Genomic DNA, 24,995 nt, shown 5'->3' on the forward strand with positions numbered 1-24,995 from the left:
TATAGAGAGAGAGAAAACAAGAATACGTTTATTATTAAAAACAGAGATTCAAGTGATGGTGAGTAAGAATATTGGACACAAATGGTTACACAGAACACAGACTCATGCCATACTTCCTAGAGCCTAAACTTCAAACGAGGCATTCCCCTGTCTCCTACAAGATAGCTTATCCCGAGTCCTTTTCCCAGTGTTTTCAACCAGATGGATCGAGATTCCCTTTTCACAAAATCAAGCCCCCCGTAACATCGGTTCATTGAGGTGTAAATCCCAACGAGCCTTTATAGACGCCAGGGGCCAGCCGCGCCCAGGGGCTGCTCCCCAGACCAGATTCCCCCTCCCCCGCCCCCTGAACTCCCCTAGAGGGTGCACAGCCCCCCCATGAGCCCTCCCCACCCCACCCCGGCGGCCCCCACCCAGAGTCCAGTCACTGGCTTTGCCGGGCTTGGGCCGCTGCAGCAGCTCGGCAGAGAGGAGCTGCCTTCTGGGGGCTCCTGCAGCAGATGCATGCGGGCAGAGGCCCCCGTGCACCCCCCTGGCTCCTCCCTTGCTGCGCTCCCGAGCGTGTGAGCCACTGCCACTGCTGCCCCTCCTGGAGCAGGCTCAGGGCCCTGTGCCCGGCGGCGGCTCACACGCCTGGGAGCCACAGAGCCCGAGCGCGGCGAGGGAGGAGCCGGAGGGGGGGGCGCACGGGGGCCTCTGCCCGCATGCATCTGCTGTAGCCTGCAGGAGCCCCCGGGGGGGGCGCGCCAGGCCGCAGTCTGGGCAGGAGGGGGGGGGGCGCGGCTGCTTCCCGCTAGCAGCGCTGCAGCCTTTGCAGGGCTCCTGCCCCCTTGCGGCGCGCTGGCTCCTCCATGGTTGGGGCTCGCTGCCCCTGCAAGTCGACGCTCTGGCTCTCCGGTGCCTCTGGAAGGCGGCTCCTCCCTGCCGAGCCAGGGCACCGCTTTCTGGCACCCCCAGGGCCATCCTTAGGATTTATGGGGCCCTATGCAGTATTATTAAACTGCTGCCCCTATGCCCGACGGCAGCCTGAGCTCGCAGCTCGGCGGGGCCGGAGAGACAAGGCAGAAAGAACAACAAGACGCCGGGCCTGCCTCATGGTGGCGGAGAGTCACAGGTCCCCCGCAGAGACCCCTGTATCCTCTCCCTCACGCAGAATGGACGTGCAGAAGGTACCTAATTAAAAGCACTAAACTTGGGAATAAAAAATGTCAGTCACAGGTTTTTTTGATATGCCCTGAAGTTTGCCAGACATTTATTTGCAAAAACTTTGTAGTAAGGGTGAGTCAGCTGGCTTGCTGACTCCAACATTAAATATTATGGAATACATGATGCAGCTCTTCTCTGTTTTCCCTTTTCTTAATCAGTATTTCTAAGGTGATTTTATATTTTAAATGTACTCTTAAGCCTTCATTAAGTAATCAGTCCAGATTACTACACATTTAACTCATTGAAACAGACATTATTTTAAATTAATCGGTCACAGAGGTTTCGTGTGTTCACAACAATGTTCATTGTTTTTAGAAAAAGGGAACACTAATTTACTGTGTGTGATCTCCATAACAATACACGTTTATGAAATTTCACCAACTTTAAAAAATATGTTTCCAAAGATTTTAGACATAACAAAGGATTTTATATCTTACTAAGGTACTGATTTTGCTTAAAACTAGTTCATCAGCTAGTCAGAAGTAAAGAAAGGGAGACTCTCTGTCCAGCTATCTGGAAGCAAAGGGCTGTTGCTTCCTTCATTTGGGGGGGTGGGGGGGGGGGGAGAAGGGAGAAATGGATGGACAGAAAGGACAGGAAGACTTTGGAAGTAAGTTTTTTTACTATAGTAATTAAAATGTGTATTTTAGATAAGGGGGGTCTTTTGAAGAATTTATTTAAAAAGCCATATGTCTGAAGATCCCAGCATTTAAGGCTAAAGATGATTGTGCATCTAAAAATCTATGCAAGGAATTTTTAGAGATGTGATTTTATAATCTTCACCAACTCACTAATGAAATATTTTTAAAGCAAATTTTAAACTAAGGTCCTGTAGACTGACGTGTTCTGAGTACATATGACAGTCATGCACAGCTGATTTTGTCAGTACATTCAGAAACTGACAGTAGATACCTGGGGGTTGGCAAATGCCTGTTAAATGGCTGCATTACCACTTGATGGCTCTTTAACAGTTTCAGTGTTGTGCTAATGGGTCTGGCAGGCTGGAGACTTTTTCTCTTTTAACTACTAGATCCCCTGCCTAGGGTCGCCTAATGGACGCGCAAGACACGCTACCTTTCACTGGCCTGCTTTTACCTACAGACCTAGCAAACATATTTTTAGTATATATACACAATTCCCCACTTATTCTCTGTCCATACATCTCACAACGGTTAGGATGACCAGTGCCACACAGGCTTTCAGTAGAGAACTACACAATCCCTGTTGGTGAATCCACGGGATCCCTGTGCCCATGTCCTGTGCCAGTTGGCATCAAGAGCATCCTTGAGTCACAGTAATCATATCTCCATATTTCCTTTTCTCTAGGTCAAACAAGCCAAGCTCTTCCAGTTGCCTCTCATAAGATAGGCCCTGCATCCCCCTGATCATCCTCGTAGCTTTTCTCTGCAGCTGTTCCAGTTTGAATTTATCTGCCATGAACATAGACCTGTCTCTTCCTTGTGTTGGTATGAATCTGTTTTATGTCCTGTCTTGCAGTTTCTCTATACTTCATCCTCATTTTTCCTTAGGCTCTGGCCCCTGGCAATCTCTATCATCTCTTACTCTCTTCTGCAGGGACTGGCTTCCCTTCTTTCCTTCCTCACCGCCCCATTGTCTGCCTCCTCCTCCTTCTCATATCCCAGTGCAGCAAACCTGTTACTCAGCCACCACTAGCTGTTCTTTTCCTCTGCCTTGTTCTCATGGTCATGTTCTCCCATGGATCACCCTCCTCTTCTGGCATTTCACCCTCCAGGTCCTTTTGTTCAGCAGGTGTCTGCAATTCTCGAGTTGTCTGGGTCACCTGCTCTCTCCTGCATTATACCTTCAAATCCTTGTCTGAATTCCATCATCTCCAGGGGCATCTCTAAGCCTTGGATCTTCTCTGCCATGAGCTCTGTCAAGTGAATTTCATGCATAAGTAGCTTCCCGCAGATACTCACTCAAGGATGCTGTACATCCTGCAGCTTATGTATCCGGCCATCTTCTTTGTCTTCTCGCCTCCTCAGGTCACTTCTAGTGCTGCCTCAGTAGCCATCGTCTTCCTCTCCTAGACCCTATTTCTAGAAAAAAAGAAATGGGGGGCAAACCGAACTGCCACAGAAACGCTGATCTCCACTGTCAGCTGCTAGCTGGTTGCAGTCAAGTTTGCTAGTGACTGGCTTTTAAACCTAATCAAGCGAGGTCGGCACCTCCCGTTCCATATTACATCCATATTTAGGAGCCTAAAGCAACGGCCTGATATGTAAAGGTGCTGAGTCCCCACAGCTCCCATTGGCTACTATGGAACAACTCACATTACTCATGTAAGAGCTGCAGGATTGGGCCTTTAATTTTTGTTTCAAGAGCTACTCCTGGTGTTTCCAGAACGCAACATGAATTCTCCATCCATAAGCCACTGGTCCAGGCTATCATCTAGAATGGTAACTGACCGCCCACAGTTTTGTTTCTTATCATAAACAACCAAGCGAGCATCAGGCAACTCAGGAAATGGTGGCCGTTTCTAAGAAATCTGCCTTTGGGTCACAGCTTAATCAGACTTCTGGTCTGTCCATGACCTCTTGTGTATTTTCCGTGAACAGTAAAATCTGTCTTGAGGGAGGCTTGAGGGCTTGACAAATGACCGGTGCTAGACGGACGTGGCTCTTCTGATAAAAAGAGAAGAAGAACTGAACGCAATATGCTTGAGACATTCTAGGGGTCACTTTCTTAGGGTCAAGATAGTTTCCAGGAAGGATGGTGTCTTGTATGGAATCATAGAACTGGAAGAGACCTAGAGAGGTCATCTAGTCCAGTCCCCTGTACTCATGGCAGGACTAAGTATTATATAGACCATCCCTTTCAGGTGTTTGTCCAACCGGTTCTTAAATATCCCCAATGATGGAGATTCCACACCTCCCTAGGCAATTTATTCCAGTGCTTAACCACCCTGACAGTTAGGAAGTTTTTCCTAATGTCCAACCTAAACTGCCCTTGCTGCAATTTAAGCCCATTGCTTCTTGTCCTATCCTCAGAGGTTAAGAAGAACAATTTTTCTCCTTCCGCCTTGTAACAACCTTTTATGTATTTGAAAATACTATACATATACTTTTGAATAGGTTTCATTGTATATTGGAGAGCGAGAGTGTGAGTGGGTGTGTGCGCGTGTGCATACACATGCTTTGGGGATTGGGACTGAAATTTAGACCTGAACTCAAATTCCAATTTTGCAGTGACACAAACACAGATCCAAATAAAGATACAGAGCTCTCTGAACGGAACCTGTACTGTATGAAGATTTCTTTGCCTAGGGACTCTGAATAGGTAACTTTTGTTTTCTTTGAACCACATCTCAAACATCTGTTGCTGAAATGTCCCAGGACTTACAATCACGTACAGTCTGGGGCTTCCCCCCTGAATCAGAACCGTGAGACGCCAAGAACTGAACTGATTTTTCCATCCATCATAAGTCCTTGGTGAGCAGTCAGATAGGTAGGAAGTAGAAATGTTTCGTTAGCCAGGCATAAAGTGGATGGGCCACTCTGCAAACTTCCCCCGTGGACTGTAGCTGTGTTCAGTGCATCAGTACTAACAGACAGTCACCTGCTTGTCCATCGAGAGCTGAGACTGTTCTGCTAGTCCCCAGACTATCCAACAGTTTGGCTTCTCCTTCTTGTCCACGTTAGCGTTATCTAAGCGCTGTTCTCCAGCTCTAATGGTACTAAGTAGCTGGAAAAGTGGCTTACCTGGCTGCCTGGAAATCCCCCGTTTCTAAAGCAGAGGAGGTGGTGAGAGGGGAGGGAGGATTACAATAGTAGATGATACTGCTGGTTTGGAGTGTGGGCAGAGCTGTTGGAAGGCACAGGCAGGGCCAGATTAAGGTTATGAGGGGCCTACGGCTAATGGGAGGGAAAGGCCTAAGTATGAATGACATATTGTAAACAAAAATGATGAAGTCATCAAACATTTCCCTACATACATATTTGCATATTTATTTATTTATATAAAATTAACATGTTTATTCTACTCTCGCAACACGCAATTCTTCGAACAGATACTTCTGAGCAAGAGATAGCACGAGGGCTAGCTCCGATGTCCTTCTCTTAGGCTGCCTTCCTCCTAGAATCACCATAGGAACATTAAACAAACTTAATCTAAAGCCTTTCAAGCTTTTGAACGACTAGGAGTTGACAGAACAGAGCTGTTCCCTGTTGTGTTCTCTGCCCCGACCCCGAACAAAAAGACTTCATTGAAAATCAGCGTCTTAAAAGAACCATTAAGGATCTTTCAAAAGAACAGTCCCACCAAGACTGCTGTAGTGACACCCTTGTTACATTGGGTCTGGTGTTTGTTTCAGGCTGGTGTAGAACGAAGGGAGAGCTTCCTGTTTCGTTTGCTTGTGTAAATCAAGCAGACCTTGCTTAAATCTTTTTTCCTTAAAGTGCTCAGAGGTTAGGGGTGGAAAGTGAATGAGATTCTGCCTATACCAGGTGTGAAAAAGCAGAAGGGACCCAAATCTATTCTTGTGCAAAAATCTGTTCTCCCTGAAGTCAATAAGGCTACACAGGTGTAATTGTCAGCAGGAATTGGTCTGTGTTCTCATTCCCTTCTCGAATCACATTCCAGGCTCACCCAACATTTTCCACTTGGGAAAGAAGTGAATTTGAGTTGGGGCAGGAAAACGAGGACTAACTTCAGGTTTATTTAGCTTTAAGGTTTTGGAATGAAACTCAAAAGAAATCAGATGTGAGGTATTTTTATGAGGGATTGAATTGCTGGAGAACCAGCAAACGGACAGAACCTGCCTTTAGCCTATTCAGCCTAGCATAGCCTCCTAAGAAGTGGATTTAGAATCCTTGCGGGAGAGGGGAGGGAGAAACTTACAACATTGTATGTTGAGCTTCCTCCAGTGCTTTTGCAACTCCTTAAAAGTACAGAGATGCGTTGGCCTGTGGAACTTGGCTGAGCATAAGGAAAGAACTTGGCTGCCTGTGCATCCCAGGACAGAAAAACACATCAAAGAAAAAAATTGGATTTCTTTGATTTTTAGTACAGTTCAGTACAGTATTGAACACAGTGCATCATAAATCTGAAGCCCCTCGATAACTTTCTGTACAAGTTAAAGGACCGGTAGCCAGAATGGAATGGTTTGGTTGTTTTTCCTACAAATGGGTGGGAATTGGTTCCTTATCCCGGAGGGGGGAACAGTAGTTCTGGCTGGAGCTGGATAGCGTGTGGGCAGGTTCTGTGCAAGCTTCCCACCCTACCACTGTGGTACTGCTGCTTCCGCCCGCCACTCACTAGTTGTCCAGAAACAGGACCCAGCACACACAGAAGATGACGGTGACTAGCACTAGGTCCCAGCGTCCTGGAGCTGCCTGCCAGCCTCAGCAGAGGAGAGGGACAGAGGGAGCTTCTTCCCTCCCTGACAGCTATGGAGAAATTGCGGGGCGGGGGGCAATGCCTGCTCAAACTACACCCACGGCTGGCACGGGTTCCCGTGGAAACCGGATTTTTAGCATCCGGTCGCCGGTGTTAACTGGATCCCCGGCAACGTGTTCCTGCAGTGCGGGGAGACGCAGCAGGCTGGTGGGTGAGCTCCTGCCAAGCCACGGGGGCTGCTTTGCCTTTCCTGCTGGCAGGAGCACTCCAGCAGGACTGTGTGAGCAAACTACCCCCCCTCACCCGGCCGCGCCCCCCGCCCGATCAGTGGGGCCTAAAAATAGGAGGGCTTAAAGCTATAGCCTTATTAGCCTAATGGTTAATCCGGCCCTGGGCCCAGGAGTGGAATAGCAGGGGTGTGCGAGGGTAGGAGCCAGGTGTCTGCGGAAGAGCTGCGTGGAGAAAACTTACTCGGTCCAGTCATGGGCGCGGAGATAAATCCACCAACAGAAGAGAATTTAAAAACAAACAGAAAACAGCCACCAAAACCCTCACAATTGTTCTGAATCTCGGCTCAGTTCAGATCAGCTCCACTGATATACAAGTCAGATCGAATGTTTATTTTGCCTTTACAAAAGGTCACAAGAAGATTTTTTTTAAAAAAACATACATAGTAAACAAAAAGGCAATGCACAGAATGACAGCTTCCAAACGTAAACTCTTTGGCAAAGACAAAGCCATGCTTTGGGGGGTCCGTTCCCTCTGGGTCCTCCCGTTCACCCCACCTCCCACCCCAGCTGTGGATCTGTACATTCCACAGCTGGAGCAGAACAAACCCCGTTCGCCTCCTCGTTTTTATCATTTTGCTGATGTGATTTAGCCGCACCCATGAGAGTCATGGTAAATGTTGGAGAATTAATGGGGAACTGGTCAAATTTCAGAAGATGGTGGGTGGAGGATGCAGGAGTAAATACTGCTTTTCCTGAGTAAGAATTATACTTCAAAATCTTTGGCTGAAAGGCGTTAGAGAAGCATCAAAGGCTTTACAAACACCAGTTATGTCACTCAATGCCTCTACTACAAATAGGGAAACCGAGACACAAACAAGTTAAGTGACTTGCCCAAGGCCAGATACCAAGACAGTGGCAGCATTAGGAGTCCAGACTTCTCAGACTGTGCTATAACTCACAATCCTTCCCACCTGATCTCCCCCTTACAGTTACTGCACCCATTTGGTAATACACACGAAAGGAAACAAGCAAAACAATGTTAGAACAATAAATCCCCATGGAACCCTGCTCTGGCAGTATGAGGGTGACACACTGAAATTACAGGAACGTGTCAGTGTGAGGAACCCAACAATCAGCTCAAATGATTATAGAATGTGTGATCAGGAATTGTAGAGACATACCAAATTGCTTTCAAAATACTTCTGAGCTGATGAGATTCCTCTGTTGAGCAGGCCTTATCAATGGGACTGCATTACATTCTTTTTACATGCCTGTACAGCTAAGCATAACACAGTTTATTATCATTTAATAGAAAAATGCAATTTCTATTCACCACGCATTAATATTTCCAGTGCTTGCCTTAACTTATAGGCGTCACTTCATTATCTCGCCAGAAATCAGAGGAGGAAATTGACGTCCTGGTTTGAGGTAGGTGGTATTTGCATTTTCTTTATATGAACTCTGACTCAAAACCTCATCCTGGCTCAGGGAGTTTTTAGTCATCAAGAGATTTCTCTCCAAAGTTATCGGTATTTCCTGGAACGGGGTGGAGGGCAGAGCTGGGAAACTACATCGCAGTCGGATGGTGTCAATGAAAGACACTGAGTCTTAGCCAAAAGGCCACATCCTTTGCTAATGCAAAGTAGCTCTGTTGAAGGAGATTGACCCAAAAGATGAATCATAGAATATCAGGGTTGGAAGGGACCTCAGGAGATCATTTTGTCCAACCCCCTGCTCAAAGTAGAACCAATCCCCCACTAAATCCCCAAATGGCCCCCTCAGGGATTGAACTCACAACCCTGGGTTTAACAGGGCAAACCACTGAGCTATCCCTCCCTCTAACATGAAGGAGAGGGTGCCTTTTGAAGTTCTTGGGAGATCCCACAGGAGGCTGGACTCTCTGTGCCTGACCAGGGGCTTGAACCCTCAGATTAAAAGTCTGATGCGCTACCAACTGAAATAGCCAGGCAAATTTGAGGAATTAGCCTTTTAAATGAAGGCAGAAGGGATTCATTCTACCAGTGGTGGTACCCTGGGAAAATCTGGGGTTCTAGTTTAACAAAATTCAAAACTTCTGGGGCTGGATCCTCAGCTGGCATACATCAGCGTAGCCCCACTGAAGTGGCTGGTCACGTCCATTGCACTTCACCGATTTATACCAGCTGAGGAGCTAGAACTTGGGGGCACGATTTTCTCTTGGCCCTGCCCAAAAATGTGAGTCCTAGCCTCTGTTTTGTTTAGAAGCTGGGTGGGAATTATTTACAAAGCAGATTCTTTATGCTTTGTAAATAGGCCTCAGGTTGGGTTTTTGATTGTTTGTATTTTTAATCGACTATTCCTCAAACAAAAATGGCTCCCGGGGCAAAACTTCTCCATGTAAATGTTCTCTGAAGTGTCATGGAAGCCAAAACACCCCCACGTTCTCCTATCGCTAAGCCAAGGCTCTTGCTCTGCTGCAAGAATCTCTGCAACCACACACAAGGGCCTTTGATTGTCTCCAGAGCAGGGCTCGCAGCCGCGTTAAGTGACGTAGCCTCAGACTGGAAACTATATAGGGACAAGAACTGTGCACTGAGATTTGCACCATCAGCAGAAGCATCAAGGAAATCCTGTTTCCACCTGAGAGCAAAGCTACTCCCCCGATTCAGAGAGAGCTCCCTTTTTCACCCACAAATGGTAGTTTTGCATGTACGATGGTTGAGTTCCCCAGGGACATACTCACATGGCCAGGAGAGAGGCAACTGTAGGACCTCATGGAGAGACCCGGACACTCCATGGAAATGCCACACAGTCAGGGAGGTGCCTCAGGGTCATGAGCACGTGACGCTCAGGGGAAAATCAGATCTGGATATTCTAGTCCCAGGCTGAGCTCAGGAGGGCTGGACTCAGAAAAGGAGGAACGCGCAGCTGGGATTCTGACTGCACTAAATGTCAACTTGAGTGAGTTGTTCCTCAGTTTCTAACGCAAACTCTGTTACAAAAGCCCACTTCTTGCTGCTATGTTTGAAATTACCCCTTTGCCCCTCTCCACGCTACGTTTGAAAAGACAAGCCCAGCTCTGCTCCTCCGGCAACGGCTTACACTCCCTCTGCAACTTCAGTGTGACCCCACAAAAGGGCAATAAGAGAGTTTTCCTTCCGTGGTTTTGCCTCCATGTTCTTCCTCTGGGAACTGGCAGCTGTAAGAATCTTCGACCAGGCGGCACGCAGGCGGCAGCAGAGGGCTGGGATGATCAGGCTCTGTAGGGAGCACACCCAGGGAACAAGCAGACATTAGGTTTGCGTTGTAAGGAACAATGCCGTGCACTGGGGAAGCAGCGTTTCACGGGTGTCTGACAGGTGCACCAGATAGGGTGATGAATGAGCCCACTCTTGCTGTCCACCCGGAGATGTTAGGGTATCGTATCGCCTCAGAGCTTGGAATGAGTCCAGGTGAGGCCCGCAAATATCTCAAGTGCTGAAACCCACATGGAAAATATATACTGTGCGCTATACACCTCAACACAATGGCTAATGCCTCCTGTTTTGGAGTGTCTGCCAGAGAGTAGGTTGCTTAGGGGACCTTCATGATAGGCAGGGGCGGCTCTAGGCATTTTGCCGCCCCAAGCACGGTAGGCAGGCTGCCTTCGGCGGCTGCCTGAGGAGGGTCCGCTGGTCCCTCGGCTTCGGCGGACCTCCCGCAAGCAAGCCACTGAAGGCAGCCTGCCTGCCGCCCTCGCGGTGACCGGCAGAGCGCCCCCAGTGGCTTGCCGCCCCAACCACGCGCTTGGCGTGCTGGGGCCTGGAGCCGCCCCTGATGATAGGCCTTCAGCCTGGGATTGCCTCATTTCTGCCTTCAAGTGGATGGCTCATGAGTCTGAAAGGACATGACTGGATCATTGTCCATAACACTGGGACAGATTCTCACTGACGCTAAGAGTGCGTCTACACTGTGGAAAAACCCTTCATGGCAGTGAGTCAGAGCCTGGGTGAAAAATAGCAGTGTGTACATTCGGGCTCTGATTCGCTCCTCCAACACCGGGTTTCAGAGCCCCCCCACTGCTGTGGTGAGCCCCGTGAGTCGGTCAGTAGACCTGGGCTCTGAGACTCACTGCCAAGGGGCTTTTTTCACAGTGTAGACATACCTTAAGGCCCCTTTGCACTGCTCAGACAGCGTGTGAATGTATTTACCTCCACTTACCAGCACTTAACCTACAGCACTGTCTAGTCCCTTAGTGCAAACGGAAATCTGACCCTCGGCGTTGGGAGGGGCCTGGTATAGATTAAGCCCAACTACGGCTCAAGGTTCTGAACGACGTTATACTTTTAGAAGAACGGGCGGTATAACCTTTGTGTGTCCATTCCTCGCACACTCACACTCCCTGCAGGCAGCAACTTGTGCACACAGCATAGACACACAAAACCCGCCCTCCGCCCCCCGGTTGCTGCTGTGTAAGCAAACTGGGAAACGGTGCCTATACGTCCAGAGTGTCTGCTTGGTGACACACATCACATCTGTATCTACACGGTCCCCATGCAGCTCTCCGTCCTAAGCATATTTACCTTTGCAATATTCCTCTGAGGAAGGGATGGGGAGACAAATGCACAGACAGGTTTAGGGTTTCCATTGTACTCGGAGGTGTGATTTGCAGCCCAGGTAGGCACACTCATGCTAACTTTAATCTAACTAGCATAGCTGAAAATAGCAACGAAGACTTGACAGCATGAGCTGGCAATGTGAGTATATATCCACTGTCTCAAGTGGGTTTGCAGAGCCGGCGCTGAAGCCTGTACTGCCACCTCGACTGCTATTTTAAGCCTGGCTAGCTAGAGTAAGGATAGCGTGAGTGTGCTGACCTAAGCAGTAATCACACCTCTGACTGCAGTGTAGATATAAAAACTGAAGTGGCTTACCCAAGGTCACATTAGATGTCAATGTAGGGTGACCAGATGTCCTGATTTTATAGGGACAGTCCCAATTTTTGGGTCTTCTTCTTATATAGGCTCCTATTACCCCTCACCCCATCCCAATTTTTCACATTTGCTGTCTGGTCAACCTACGTCAATGGTGGAGCAGGGAATTGACCCAAATCTACCAAGTTCGCAGAGCCTTAACCACTGACCCATGCCTTCCTCCCTTCAGTTACCATGGAATAGTCCATACAGATGCACTGACCTTCAACGATGTGGAGTTTCTCTTTCTTCAGTGTCCATAAGCAAAGGTGCAGGAAGAAAGTCATCAGGATGAGAATGAATACACCCAGTGCAGTCAATATCGCCAGGATGGTGGTGTACTTGGAATCTGATGAGATGGGGGGATGAAATGAAATACATGACCATAGATAACCTGACCACAGCCCAGCCCTGTGCTACAGTGAAGCCAATGCTTCCAAGGAAATGAGGGAGAAGTATGTTAATCCATGCCTGAGTCAGATGAGGAATTGTGAAACTAGGAAAGAGAAAACCATAGTCCAGGTTATTAATCACAAAGGTCAGAACTGGCCTGGGATCATGTGTGCAGGAGATCATTGTTCGTGGATAGCATGCACGATCTCTGCATTGCTTAAACACGGATAGCATACATGATCTCTGCATTGCTTAAACATGGATAGCATACATGATCTCTGCATTGCTTAAACATGGATAGCATACATGATCTCTGCATTGCTTAAACACGAGCATCCACTTCTCTCTGTGTTGTAATGAGGACCTAGTATGTCTAGGCACTATCTTTTCACCCATTTGCCTTTTACTTCAATGGAGTGTCACATGGTACAAGTCAAACCCAGCCCAGGGTTTCCCTGAAGCAACACAACACACAATGGACCAAATGTTTACCCTTACTGCAGCTCCAGTGACCTGGCCCAGTAGAAATAAAGATATCTGCATACAAAGGGCCCTGCTGAGTTCCCTAAACTCCAATGATCTCTGAGCCCAATTCAGGGCCCCATCAGAGATGCTTGGTACCTGTCAGGATGGGGCCCAATATTTTTTTTTTTCCGTCAGTAACTTGAGTTTCCAGGTTCTGCTGCTAATTGACACCTGGCTGAGTGGGACTGACAACTGGCACATGGTGGGGGAGTCAGAGACAGAAGGAAATTTGAATGTGGGTGATTAACTGCTAAATTGTGTCTCTCGAGAAAGCCCTGTTAAAGAGCAGCAGATGCCAGATGGAAAACTCTGATAATCTGTTTGCTAAGGAACAGTTCTATTACCACCCCTACATTTCTCCTCTTGACCCTCTGATGCTGGTTATTATTATTAGCAATGTTTCATGATGTTCAAATCTGCGCTTCTCAGCAATTCATGCTGCTTCATAAATACCACAGGGAACTCAAGGGTTATTTCTTCCATGCCAAGCAACCATGATGGCACAAACCCAGGATCGTGCCTTTGCCTGGGGATCTTAAACGCCTTGAGGAAAGGAAGAGTCTGAAGTAAATGATCTGCCATCCGGGACATACCTTGCTGCTCAACTGGGGTCACAGCTCCGAAGATGCCACATTCCACATTATGGGTACGATTTCCTGACCTGATTGTTCGTAATCCAGAACTCTCACAGCTGAGAAAAAGGGAAAGCATTGTCAAGAAGATCTCTCTCTGTTTCTGTCCCCCGCTTCCTCCTTCTCTCCCACTCCGCCTGTCTCTCTTTCCTCTATTTTTTATTCGTTTAGCGCACAGCTGGCCAAATTATGGCTGCCCCCACTGGATACACTGAACCAGTTCTGCTGAGAAGCTTGTTAAGATTCAATCCCACCCAGACCCAGTTTCAAACTGTTTCCACACTTGTGTCAATTTGTGGCTTTGACCTGAAAGTAGGTGAAAAACCTTGGGTTTTTTTGTTTCACCAAGCTTCACTTTAAGATTTGTTGGGTACAAAACCAAAGAAAAGATTCATGTGATATCCTGCCAAGCAAAAACACCTGTAATAGTAACCCAGCAAACTCTTGGATAATTAATTGCTGTGGCTTTAATTTTTTACAAAAATTTAAAATCTGCCACTTGAGGTGTGTATCATGAACATTGCCAAAGAAGAGTTCGATCCATAAATACGTACTTAGTCCAAGGCCTGCAACAGCTGTTCAGAGTGTCAGAATAGGTTCCAGTTTTACAGGGTTCACAGGTGAATTTGAAGTGATCGGTGCCTAGGAGAGAAAAGAAAGGGGATTGCTTCTGGGCAGCAGTATTGCTCCATAAGAAGACAAGTATGGCCTGTTTTCAAGTATTTGAGAGTAAACATGGAGAATGGAGAGAAGAGCTAATAACTGATGACATCCAGAAAGGGAGGGGTTTAATGTCTATTTTGTTTCAGTCTTCACTAAAAAGGTTAATGGAGATCAGATACTCAACACAATTAATATTGACAACAACGGGGAAGGAATGCAAGTCAAAATAGGGAAAGAACCGGTAAAATGTTTACGTAAATTAGATGTATTCAAGTTGGCAGGACCTGATGAAGTTCGTCCTAAGTTATTTAAAGAACTAACTGAAGCAATCTCAGAACCATTAGCCATTATCTCTGAAAACTCCTGGAGAGCAGGCGAGCTGCAATATGAGTCCACATCTTCTAGGTCTCAGGCCAGTGCCTCAACCACACCACCACCCTATCTCCCCATTTTTAAACTATGACTCACTGGTAAATTAAAACCTGCTATTCCAACTTCTTCTCATCTATGCTGGTTTTTCAGTTCCCTTTTCATTTCCCTTCTTTGAATATTCGCTGTTAGGCCCCAGAACTGTGCAAAATATTAGCAATTAGATTTGAAACCTGGTACTTCGTGAAATTGGATCAATTTAATGACCCCTCCCCACCCCACCTCCAACCCTATGCATTTGGTTGGTTTGCACTCAGAAAGAGGACTCTTTTGGAGTGAAACCTGGCCTAATTTTCACTCTGTCCATCCATCATTTGTATATTACGCTCCTCAATGTAATTTCTGAACACACAAAGATGATCTTATTATAGAGTAAAATACTAGAGAAGAATCCTGTGGCACCTTATAGACTAACAGACGTTTTGCAGCATGAGCTTTCGTGGGTGAATACCCACTTCTTCGGATGCAAGTCTTCTTGCATCCGAAGAAGTGGGTATTCACCCACGAAAGCTCATGCTGCAAAACGTCTGTTAGTCTATAAGGTGCCACAGGATTCTTTGCTGCTTATACTAGAGAAGAGTTTTTGCAGTGAAATGTGAAGAATTTTGACATTTTGCATGTTTGGCTGCAAAAAACACATCTTTTGAGGTAACATTTTCACAACTCCCCTCCCACCACCATCATTTTAGAGCTGCAAAATAGCCAAGAAAGAGCTAGCAAATGTTTGTTTTTTCAGGATCTGAACTGTTTTCTTCATGATGGGTGGCTTGCTGAGCCGTCTTTTCCTTACCACCAGAAGGCTTCCAGAATGCACCCGTGTAGAGAATGTATGTACAATGTCTGCTGACTAACATCCCTCCCCACCTTTATGGAGCTCAACTTGGCAGACTCATTTGCGTTCCTATAGTTACCTGATTTGTTCAGCTCCGTCCCCGCCTCGCACTGAGGGAGTGGACTGCAGATCGTACATGGAAGATTACTACACTGGTACCCAGGACTACACTTACAGGTCGGTTTCAGGATGTCCGGGCACGGATCCGAAAGGCCGCGTGTCACTAGGAAAGCAAAGAGTTAGACTTGGTATAACAGAGACCAGAAACTGACTCTTGTTATTTAACCTGGGCATGACTGGGTGATGCTAGAGAACCTCCTTCTAGGCAGGAGTGTGCCTCTGGGCAGGATATATAGACATGGGGCCAAACACGCTCTCAGTTACGAGGGTGGAAATCCAGAAGGGCTCTGTTTCAGTAAGTGGGGTGGCACTGAGGTAAAATATGGAGAATCTGACCCACTGTGACTTTCCAGCACACTGGGATTCCTAGAGCCAAATATGTTGTCAGGGTGGGTGAACCCCGGGGTCAAAGATAGCGGCCAGAAGTCCGTGGCTGTCCCTACTGTTAATGGGAAAATGCAGCCATTAAGTCCCAGCATGCAATGCTTCATATTAAAAATGCAGACAGTTGCAGCCCACAGGTACTTAATGGAAATTTCAGGTGATGGGTGCTGAGTGACCAAAGGGAGCACCGCACAGGAACGGGCTCTGCATTCGGCCCTCGGGCTTCCTGTCTGTTGGCAATGCCCTACGTAGTCGGGCGAAGTCCCTGTGTCAGAGGGCTGCACACAGGATTCCAGACCACCAGTGCCACGGTTCTCACTCCCTGCCCCTCCCTGGCAATTCAGACGTTTGCTTCCAAAATAAATTGAGAGAGTCAAAACCAGAGAGCCGACCCTCTCCCGCTTCCAGATCAGGAGAAGCTCAGCTCCAAACCTAGATCTGAACTCTGCAACTTGTGCCCATCTCTAATTTCTGACACCCTCTAAAACAAAACAGAACAGCAAAGCGAATGGTGAGAGACTCCGGTGGTCATGAAAATGAAGGACTGATCACATTCGCTAGGGCCAGGGCTTGTGACACCAGGCCCAAGGGAGCTATTTAGAGGAAAGAGAATTGCATGTTTTCCCAGCTGTTGGGTAACATCCCAGCTGTTGGGTAACAGATTAGTGCAAGCTCAAAGGTGTGACTGGCTGAGGCAGATGTGAGAGACGGGGAAAGTGAGCGGAGACCCACTCACTCGCTTAAGTCTAGGGTGGGAGGGGATGGGGTACTTCACTGGGTGCGAGCATCAGACCCTTACACTTGTCCAGAATCTGACGTCACCATCACATAATGCAACAAAACCCTTATCTAGGCAGCAAAACTGCCTGCGAGAAAAATGGAACACCACAGCTGATAATGTTGCCATTTCTGTATGAGAACAGCATTTGCTGTTACACCACCCAGGGTAACATTTACAATGGCTTCCAGTCCTCTTGGTTCCAAGCATCAGCTGATCAGCAGTTGCGGGGTCAGGAAGGTCTATCCCTACTAGCTGTATATTGCACAATTAAAGCATCCAACATTGGCCGCTGTCATAGACATGATGCCAGACCAGAAGAACCTTAGATCTATGATGGTGTGGCAATTTATAGATATTAAAGGTAGAAGGGACCATTATGATCATCTGGTCTGACCTCCTGCATAAGACAGGCCATAGAACCTCACCCAGTAATTCTAGCATCAAGCCCATAACTTCTGAGTGAGCTACAGTATATCTTTTTGAAAGACAGCCCATCTTGACTTCAAGACTGCAAGTGATGGAGAATCCACCACTTCCTAGTTGCATTCTTCCATGAGCATCCTCAGACCTGCACACAGTTTGGAATGACCCTGAGCCTCTGGGCTTGGGTCCCTATTACCTTGCACCTTTGATTGTCATTTAGGCCCATGCAAAGCATTATGATTTAGTGGCATTTGACACCCACTTTGCAAGGCTGGGGGCGGGAATCCAGCTCTCCTCCTTTTGCTCCCACACATTAGAGCATTTCTAGCCCAAATGCAGAGGATGCGACTACCCTGCTGGCTGAGAGATCTGGCAGCGAATCCTAAGGAGAGCTGGGCGTGGCCCAACATGCTAGAAACAAACCACCCTTCGGCTTTGGGATGGTTCTGCGTCCAAAGCCAGATCCAGATTTTACAGCCTGCTCCTTCCTATTCCTGCAAAGAGACAACCCAAAACCAGCCCCTCACTGGTAACCTTTGGGTGCAGGCAGATTAAAAAACAAGAACACAAATCTAGTCTGAATTTTGCAGCTCAGGCCCCTCTCTGATAACAAGAAGGGGGAAGCCCCAGCTTCTTCTTTCCTTTGTACTCACTGCTGCTCCTGTCACACTGAAATTTCCCTTCCCCATGTTTATTGATTCTATGGTCAACATGCAACATGGACAAGACAGAAGGAACCTTCCCTCACCCCCTTACCTGAGCTGCACTTGAGGCAGTTTGTAATACCCTCCTTGGTCACCACTTTGAATTCACCATCGGAGCACTCAGTCGCCAGAGCCAGCTCCACCCTCAGCCACAGGTCCACCAACAAAACCAAGCAGAGCCCCTGCCTGGGGAGACGGAGTCTTCTTTGCTCGGCCATATCTCAAGCTGCTCTCCCTGTGGATGGCTTCAGCTCAGGTACCTCAGCTGGGCTTATTTCAGCTCTGCCTCTGCCAAGTGCCTCCTGTCTCTCTGCCGCTTTCTGAACTCAGAGCACTTTTTGTAGCGTGTGGCTACCGCCTACATGTGGTTTTCTTCCTGTACGCAGTTTCTGTTTTGAAGGGGAGGGGACAGGGAGAAGACTGACATATTCTCGAGGCTTCATTACTTGAACGCAGTACAAACTAGCTGGAATTGCTACTAAGGACAGGGTTAAGGGGCCACTCACAAAAGAAATCAGTGAGGATGGAGCATCCTGGAAGCAGCAGGAGGAAATTTTCAAAGGGGTTTGTCTACACTTGTAAGTTAATTTGGATAAAAGAAGGGTTTGAATGTTGAGCTATTCCAAAATCCCTCCTTGTGTAGACAACCGCGGGGAGTCCAGGTTTTCAACCTCCTTTGCATTCAGCGGTTGATGTTTTGGGGATCATCCAGACCAGTGAGAGGTTCTGTCACCGCCTGCCTGGTAACTTTCGGTGCCTTCGTGCTGTATTGCCGTGCTGTGTATGGCTCAGAGCCTTGACCCCAGTAGCCAGCCTACAAGCCTAAAGCTCTCACCCTGGGCTCCAACAGCCTAGTTCCTCCTTGAACGGTGACCTCAAAGGCCCTTCCGGTCCTGAGTCTCCCCAAATCCATTTACCAGGGGTCTTCACTACCAGACACTGGGATTTTACTCCAATGGTTTGTCACCCCCGAAGGAGTGAAACCTGCTCCCCAGTTTTCTGTTCACTTTGGGACACACGCACCATGCAGCACAACAGAGACCTGTCTGGGGTAAAGCTAAACAAAAGGGTTATTTTAATAGAAAAACCACCAATCCAAAGAGGAGCTAGTAAGGGGAAGCAAGCAAGGGGAAGCAAGCACATCCAAGTTACACAGAAAAGCAATGTAAAGACACAACCTCGGGTTTTACAATTATACATTAGATAAAAAATGCCTCTTCTAGTGCAAGTTACCTATTGCCTTTGCTCAGTTTCCGAGCGTGACCTTAGCCCAAATTGGGGATCCAGTCTACACAGACAGCCCCCCACCTTCGAGACGGTCCCTCGGTTCTAGATACCCTTCACTTCAAACCCCTGTCCCTATTAACTGGCTTTGCAGATTTGAAAGAGAAAGAAAGAAAGAAAGAAGACAAAGTGGGAGAAGTTCCTTCCTTTCTTAGTTTTCCAAAACTGGGATTTTCTTTTCAGTTTCAAGTTGTTTCAATGTTTTCCCAATAACTTGAATGGTCCTTGACTGGTCTTTTTCTAGGTTGTACAGTGCTAGGGGCTTGGAGCTAGTCTTCTCTGGCTGACCACCTTCCTGCCTGGCTGAGCATCGCCCTGTTGTGAGGTGGAGCTGCAGGTAGCAGCACGAATTATGAGCACAGTTTTATCCCCACACAAATACATCAATTCACAACCACAGTCTGTCTATGCATCTCATAAGGACCATCACATTCAGAACATTAAGAGCGTCACTAAAAGGCCTTACTTGACATTATTTTACACATAATAGTATTGTATTCAACCCGTTGGCTCAATTATTTACTCTCTGGGGTGCAGACCCCTTTGGGGTGTCTGGACCCTGGCTGTCACTCCAGGGTAGCAGGGAGAGGGCAGCATACCAGGACAGATGGGCCCATTGGTCTGATCTGGGGTGAGGAGTGATACTGGGCTAGATGGACTCAGGGGTCTGATCTGGCCTATCATGTCTTGTGTCCCATCATTTAATTCCAATAGAGCTTGATGTCTCTCTGAACCCCAACATGGATTCTCTTGGGGAAAGTAACCCAAACTTTGGGCTCTCTCTCCCCTGCCACAAGGGAATCACTCATGTGTGAATCCCTCTGTATTATCCAGAGAATTTCTAGCTGCTCAGAGTCAGACACTCTCTGTGGCAATGGAGCCCTCTCCCGGTTCTCTGGGCCCAGGCTGTCACCACTGCGCCATCCCTTCCTCCAGGCATGGCTAATCAGTAGATCCTACGGGTCTGTGGACCAGGCTCCCTGAGCCTGTGAAGTTCTATATTCATAGACTAAAGAGGGATGGAGGATTTATTGAATCACTCTTTTGACTAATATGTTTTTGGACTAGTCAGGTAGCTCTGACTTGGGAATTTATTTATTTATTGCAAAGAGAGATAGGCTACAAATCCCCAAGTTTGATAAATAAATGTAAATTCATTGAGCAAAGTTAAACCAAAACATTCTCAGTATAGGAATTCCCCTCTGTTTCACAAAATTGCTAATTCATTATCATACCTGCTTCTGAGCTCACATAAAAGTGTCCAGAGACTTTCTAACCATTGCATTCCTAATCACTGCAGACCAAGCTCAATAATGCAGTTTGTGCTTAGCGTTACACATCCATCTCCGAACTCTGGACTAGAAAATTCTTGAATTACTGTCCACTTCCTTAACCACCAATGGCCAGTCCTGAGCTGGTGCAAATCAGTGTTGCTCCAGTGAATTCAAGGAAGTTGAGTCCATTTACAATTGCTGAGGATCTGGCCCCAAAGTTGTAACTTTCAACACAGCAGCTGATCAGGGAAGTATCCGTGAGATGCTCTCTCTCTCTTAAAAAGTGCTCCACTGTATGGAGTACTCCAGAGAATCATGAAACAACTTTTTGTTTCAAAGATGGTGTAAGTTACCAGGGGGACAGCCAATTTAGACTTGATTCTGACCAGCAGGGTGGAATTGATTGTGAATCTGAAGGTGGAAGGCAATTTGGGGGAAAGTGATTATGAAATCTATGCAATTCTAGTTCATTCTAAGGAAAGGAGTGAGAACAGCAGAATATGGACAATGGACTTCAAAAAAGCAGACTTTAGCTAACAGACTACTAGTAGGTAAGGTCCCATGGGAAGAAAATCTAAGGGAAAAAGGAGTTCAGGAGAGCTAGCAGTTTCTCAAGGAGATAATATTAAAGGCTTAACTACAAACTATCCCATTACAAAGGGAAGATAGGAAGAATAGTAAGAGGCCAATATGGCTCCAACAGGAGCTCTTTGAGGACCTGAATATCAAAAAGGAATTAAAAAAAAAGTGGAAACATGGACAAACTGCAAAGGGGAAATGCAAAGGAATAGCACAAGCACGTAGGAACAAAATCAGAAAGGCTAAGTCACAAAATGAGTTCTACCTAGTAAGGGACATAAAAGGCAATAAGAGGAGGGTCTTTAGGGGCAAGAGAAAAAAGAAGGACAGTGTAGGCACTCTACTTAGCCGGGAAGGAGAACTAATAGCTGATGGCATCAAGCAGGCTCAAGTGTTTAATGACTATTTTGCTTCAATCTTCACTAAAAAGGTTAATGGTGCCCAGATACTCAACACAATTAATATTAACAAAGGGGGAGGAACACAAGACAAAATTGGGAAAGAACAGCTTAAAGACTATTTAGATTAGTTAGCCATATTTAGAGGTCAGCAGGACCTGATGAAATTCATCCTAAGGTATTTAAGGAACAAGCTGAAGCAATCTCAGAACCATTAGCCATTATCTTGAAGACATCCTGGAGGATGGGTGAGGGTTGCAGAACAAACATAAAAAGAACAGGAGGACTTGTGGCACCTTAGAGACTAACAAATTTATTTGAGCATAAGCTTTCGTGGGCTACAGCCCCCTTCATCGGATGCAGCCTGCGAAAGCTTACGCTCAAATAAATTTGTTTGTCTCTAAGGTGCCACAAGTCCTCCTGTGCTTTTTGCGGATACAGACTAACACGGATGCTACTCTGAGAACAAACATAGTACTTATCTCTAAAAGGGGAACAAAGAGGCCCCAGGGGATTATCGACCACTCAGCCTAACTTTGATATCTGGAAAGATACTGGCATAAGTTGTTAAACAATCAGTTTGTAAGCACCAGAAGACAATAGGGTTATAAGGAATAGCCAGCATGGATCTGTCAAGAACAAATCATGCCAAACCAACCTAATTTCCATCTTTGCCAGGGTTACTGTCCTAGTAGATAGCTGGGAAGCAACAAACGTGATGTGTCTTGTGTTTAGTAAAGCTTTCGACCCAGTCCCACACAATGTTCTCATAAGCAAACTTGGGAACCGTGCTCTAGAAGATGAAATTACTATAAGGTGGATGCACAATTGTGAGGCCTCAGCTGGAACAGTGTCCAATTCTCGGTGCCAAAGATGCGGATAAGTTGGAGAGAGTCCATAGAAGAACAACAAAGATGATAAAAGGCTCAGAAAACCTGACCTACAAGGAAAGGTTAAAAAAACTGGACATGGTTAGTCTTGAGAAAAGAAGGGTGAGGGAGCAACGCAGGACGGTGATCAATTGTTCCCCATGTCCACTGAAGGTAGGACGAGACGTAAAGGGCTGCAGTAATCTGCAGCAAGGAAGATTTAGATTAGCTATTAGGAGAAGCTTTCCAACCCTAAGGGTAGTTAAGCTCTGGCATCAGCTTCCAAGGGAGATTAGAGAACCCCCATCACTGGCAGTTTTTAAGAACAGGCTGGACAAACACCTGTCAGGGGTGGTCTAAATTTATTAGGTCCTGCCTCAGCACAGGGACTGGGCTTGATGACCTCTGGAGGTCCTTTCCAGCCCCCCATTTCCAAAATTCTGTGTTCTACTCAGATGCCAGGGTGATGGACACGGCATGAAAACAGATACAAAGTGTCTCCCTAGGATACTTACAGACCCCATCATCTCAGCACCTCACAGTCTTTCCCGTATTTATCCTTGTTGCAACCCCACTGCGAGGTAGGGAAGTGCGACATCCCCATTTTACAGATGGGGAGCTGAGGTCCAGCGAGACTAAGGAAAAGAGACTTGCTCAGAATTACACAGGAAGTCTGTGGCAGAGCAGGGAATTGAACCTGTGTCTGGCCTCAACCACTGGCCCATCCGTCCTCTGCTACGAGCATTAATCTGAGCTGTCTCTTGAAGAACCACAGCTCTGCAGCACCAGCCCAGGGAAGTCATGCAGAGAAGTGACAGCACACTCACCACTGGCCCACACACTTTCGATTCCAAATGTTATCGGGAAGCATAAACATCTGCTTCCTTTCTCTCCCTCTGCCTTTCTCTTCCCACTGTAGCTTCTCTCTTGGGCTTTAGTGTCCTCTGTCTTGCACTTTGTGTGGTCACGTTATAAGTGCAAACAGTGGATAAGGTGGCTGTAAAATGCTTTCCCCAGACAAGTGAGAGGAGAACTGTGAGGCAGTAGCATTTCACACCCACTGCTTTGCAGGGGTGTCGGTGACGACACCAACGTCAGGGCCCACGGGGGGGGGGGGGAGTTTGGTGTTAGTGAAAGGTGCCAGGCTGACAGCCCTCGAGACTGACGTCTCTTCACCAGAGAGCAGACAAACGGCAGGGCAAACGCCCCAGGTGTACGGCAATGTGTTCTGAGACTCACTGATAGAGGTAATCTTTTGCCTCGCTGCTGTCACTGCAGAGAGGGAGTCAGCTGGGCCGTTGCCCTAAGTCGACAACATCATTTATTATTCCTGTTAGCACCAGAGCACCCAGCAGCCACAGAATCCCATTGTGCTCGGCGCTGCACAAACACAGAATAGAAACAGTCCCTGCCCTAGGGAGCCTACAATCTAAATAATATTCAGGGAAGTCCAATGGCCTGTCAGACAATCTAGTGGTCCCTTCTGGCCTTATAATCGATGAATCTATGAGTCTAGATGGGAGGCTAGAGTGTAGCTGGCTTGCTCAGCCTCCCTGGGTGTAGGGGAGAGGGTGGGGATTTCCTTTGTCCCCTAGTCCACCAAACAGAGTCAGCCACAATGCTTGCGCTACATGAGTGTAAGTACAGCTAGAGCCGAGCCGGGCACTCCACCTCCCACGGTGGGCACGGTGCATTGGGCGTGCGGCTGAAACCTCGGGTTGCTCTCTCCGGGGCATCTCTAGGATACCGCAACCGGGGCAGCGGGTCTGTGCAAGTCTGCCGCCCCGCATGATCCCTTCAGCGAAGGCCCAGGGACACCCCAGCGAGGTGCTGTGCAAACATCGCCGCTTTCCTGATCCTCTGGGCACTGCACCGGTCCGAACGCCACGCCCAATGTACTTGGCGCTCACTCTAAAACCCGGGACGGATCATCTGGAGAGGGCTGAGGAGGGGGAGTCTCCTCTTGGGTTGTTCCAAAGTCCTGGTCAGGAGCCTAGAGGGGATCAGAGCAGGGCTCAGTCGGTGCTGCTCCCGAAGAAGGCATTTTGACTCCCGTGCCTCACGTCAGCACTCCCCCCTCTCCACGCCCTCCGAGAGCTGCAGGGCTGCGATAACCCATCATTTAACTCCGTCTCCGTCACAGAGACACACACACCTGCACTAACAACGCGCACCACTGCCGCCGCGCTGGGCAGGGTGCTCCCGAACACACACACACACCCCCAGTCGATGCCACGTCAGCACTGGGAGCAGCCGCACCATTGCCTTTTTGACTCAGCTCAGTGGCTGTTCAGTGGGGAAGTGAGCAGGGGCTGACCCCAGGCAGAGGCCCTGCCTTCCCCTTCCCTTGCAGCCATGAGCTGGGTCTCGACCTGCATCTCTGGGCTTCCTCTTTGCCCGTTGCTCAGAAGGCGTCTCCAGCCACTGGTCAGGGGGCGAAGGCAAAGCTCTGTCACGGAAAGTAAAAGGTTTTCCTGCAAACCAGACGCCCTCATCCGTCCCAGCAGCGCGGCGCCCCTGGGAAGTGAAACTGACAGCAGCAGACTTCAAGAGGCAGCCTGTGGGCTGGATGTGAGTTCAAAGGCAGGCAGGCGCCCTAGCAACAAGCCACATCACCGGCAGTGCTGCGGGCTGACGGCAGCCATGGGCTTCACGCTGGGGAGTCACGTGTGGGTGAGGGGGGTGCGTGGGGAAAAGCCACAGAGAGGAGAGAACCTTTTCTGAGAGCCAGGATGAGTGGCGTGCTGCCGGCCTCCCGGCCATGCCGCTGCGGCTTTGCTCTGCATTCCCAGAGCCTCTCTACCCACGCGGACACGCCGCTTAATAGTCCCTAGAGGAGCCCTGATGGCCGTTCTGACCCCAAGAGGTGCTGAGTCAAGGGGAAGTCCACTGGATTGCAAGTGCTCGACACCTCTGAGCAGCAGACCCTGGAAGCCACACAACAAGGCCACTGTCCTGGGTTAGACGGGACTCCCTCCAG

At 48.0% G+C, this 24,995-nt stretch overlaps 1 protein-coding gene across 2 annotated transcripts; it reads right to left on the reverse strand.

The window, feature by feature from the left end:
* Positions 1–7,174: 7,174 nt before the first annotated feature.
* On the reverse strand, positions 7,175–24,538 carry TNFRSF18 (TNF receptor superfamily member 18). 2 transcript variants are annotated; one of them, XM_039508546.1, is made up of 7 exons: positions 24,388–24,538; positions 17,664–18,000; positions 15,279–15,422; positions 13,830–13,917; positions 13,237–13,334; positions 11,949–12,074; positions 7,175–10,033 (listed from the first exon to the last, which is right to left on the reverse strand). In XM_039508546.1, the coding sequence occupies exons 2-7, from the start codon at positions 17,827–17,829 to the stop codon at positions 9,891–9,893; spliced, it is 765 nt and encodes a 254-aa protein (XP_039364480.1). In that variant the 5' UTR covers positions 17,830–18,000; positions 24,388–24,538; the 3' UTR covers positions 7,175–9,890. The 2 variants fall into 2 exon arrangements, with proteins under 2 accessions (XP_039364480.1, XP_039364481.1); XM_039508547.1 differs by lacking the exon at positions 24,388–24,538 and having other exon boundaries at positions 17,664–18,015.
* Between the last annotated feature and the right edge of the window lie 457 nt (positions 24,539–24,995).

This window comes from Mauremys reevesii, linkage group 21, assembly GCF_016161935.1.
Source record: "Mauremys reevesii isolate NIE-2019 linkage group 21, ASM1616193v1, whole genome shotgun sequence".
Lineage (NCBI taxonomy): Eukaryota > Metazoa > Chordata > Testudines > Geoemydidae > Mauremys > Mauremys reevesii.

Bases quoted from the DNA above. Each gene is read 5' to 3' on its own strand.
- TNFRSF18 (XM_039508546.1), bottom strand. From the start codon at position 17,829: ATGGCCGAGCAAAGAAGACTCCGTCTCCCCAGGCAGGGGCTCTGCTTG. The intron at 13,918-15,278 runs GTAACTATAGGA...TTTCTCTCCTAG, and splicing joins GACGGAGCTGAACAAATCAG to GCACCGATCACTTCAAATTC. The intron at 12,075-13,236 runs GTATGTCCCGGA...CCATCTCATCAG, and splicing joins GACCCCAGTTGAGCAGCAAG to ATTCCAAGTACACCACCATC.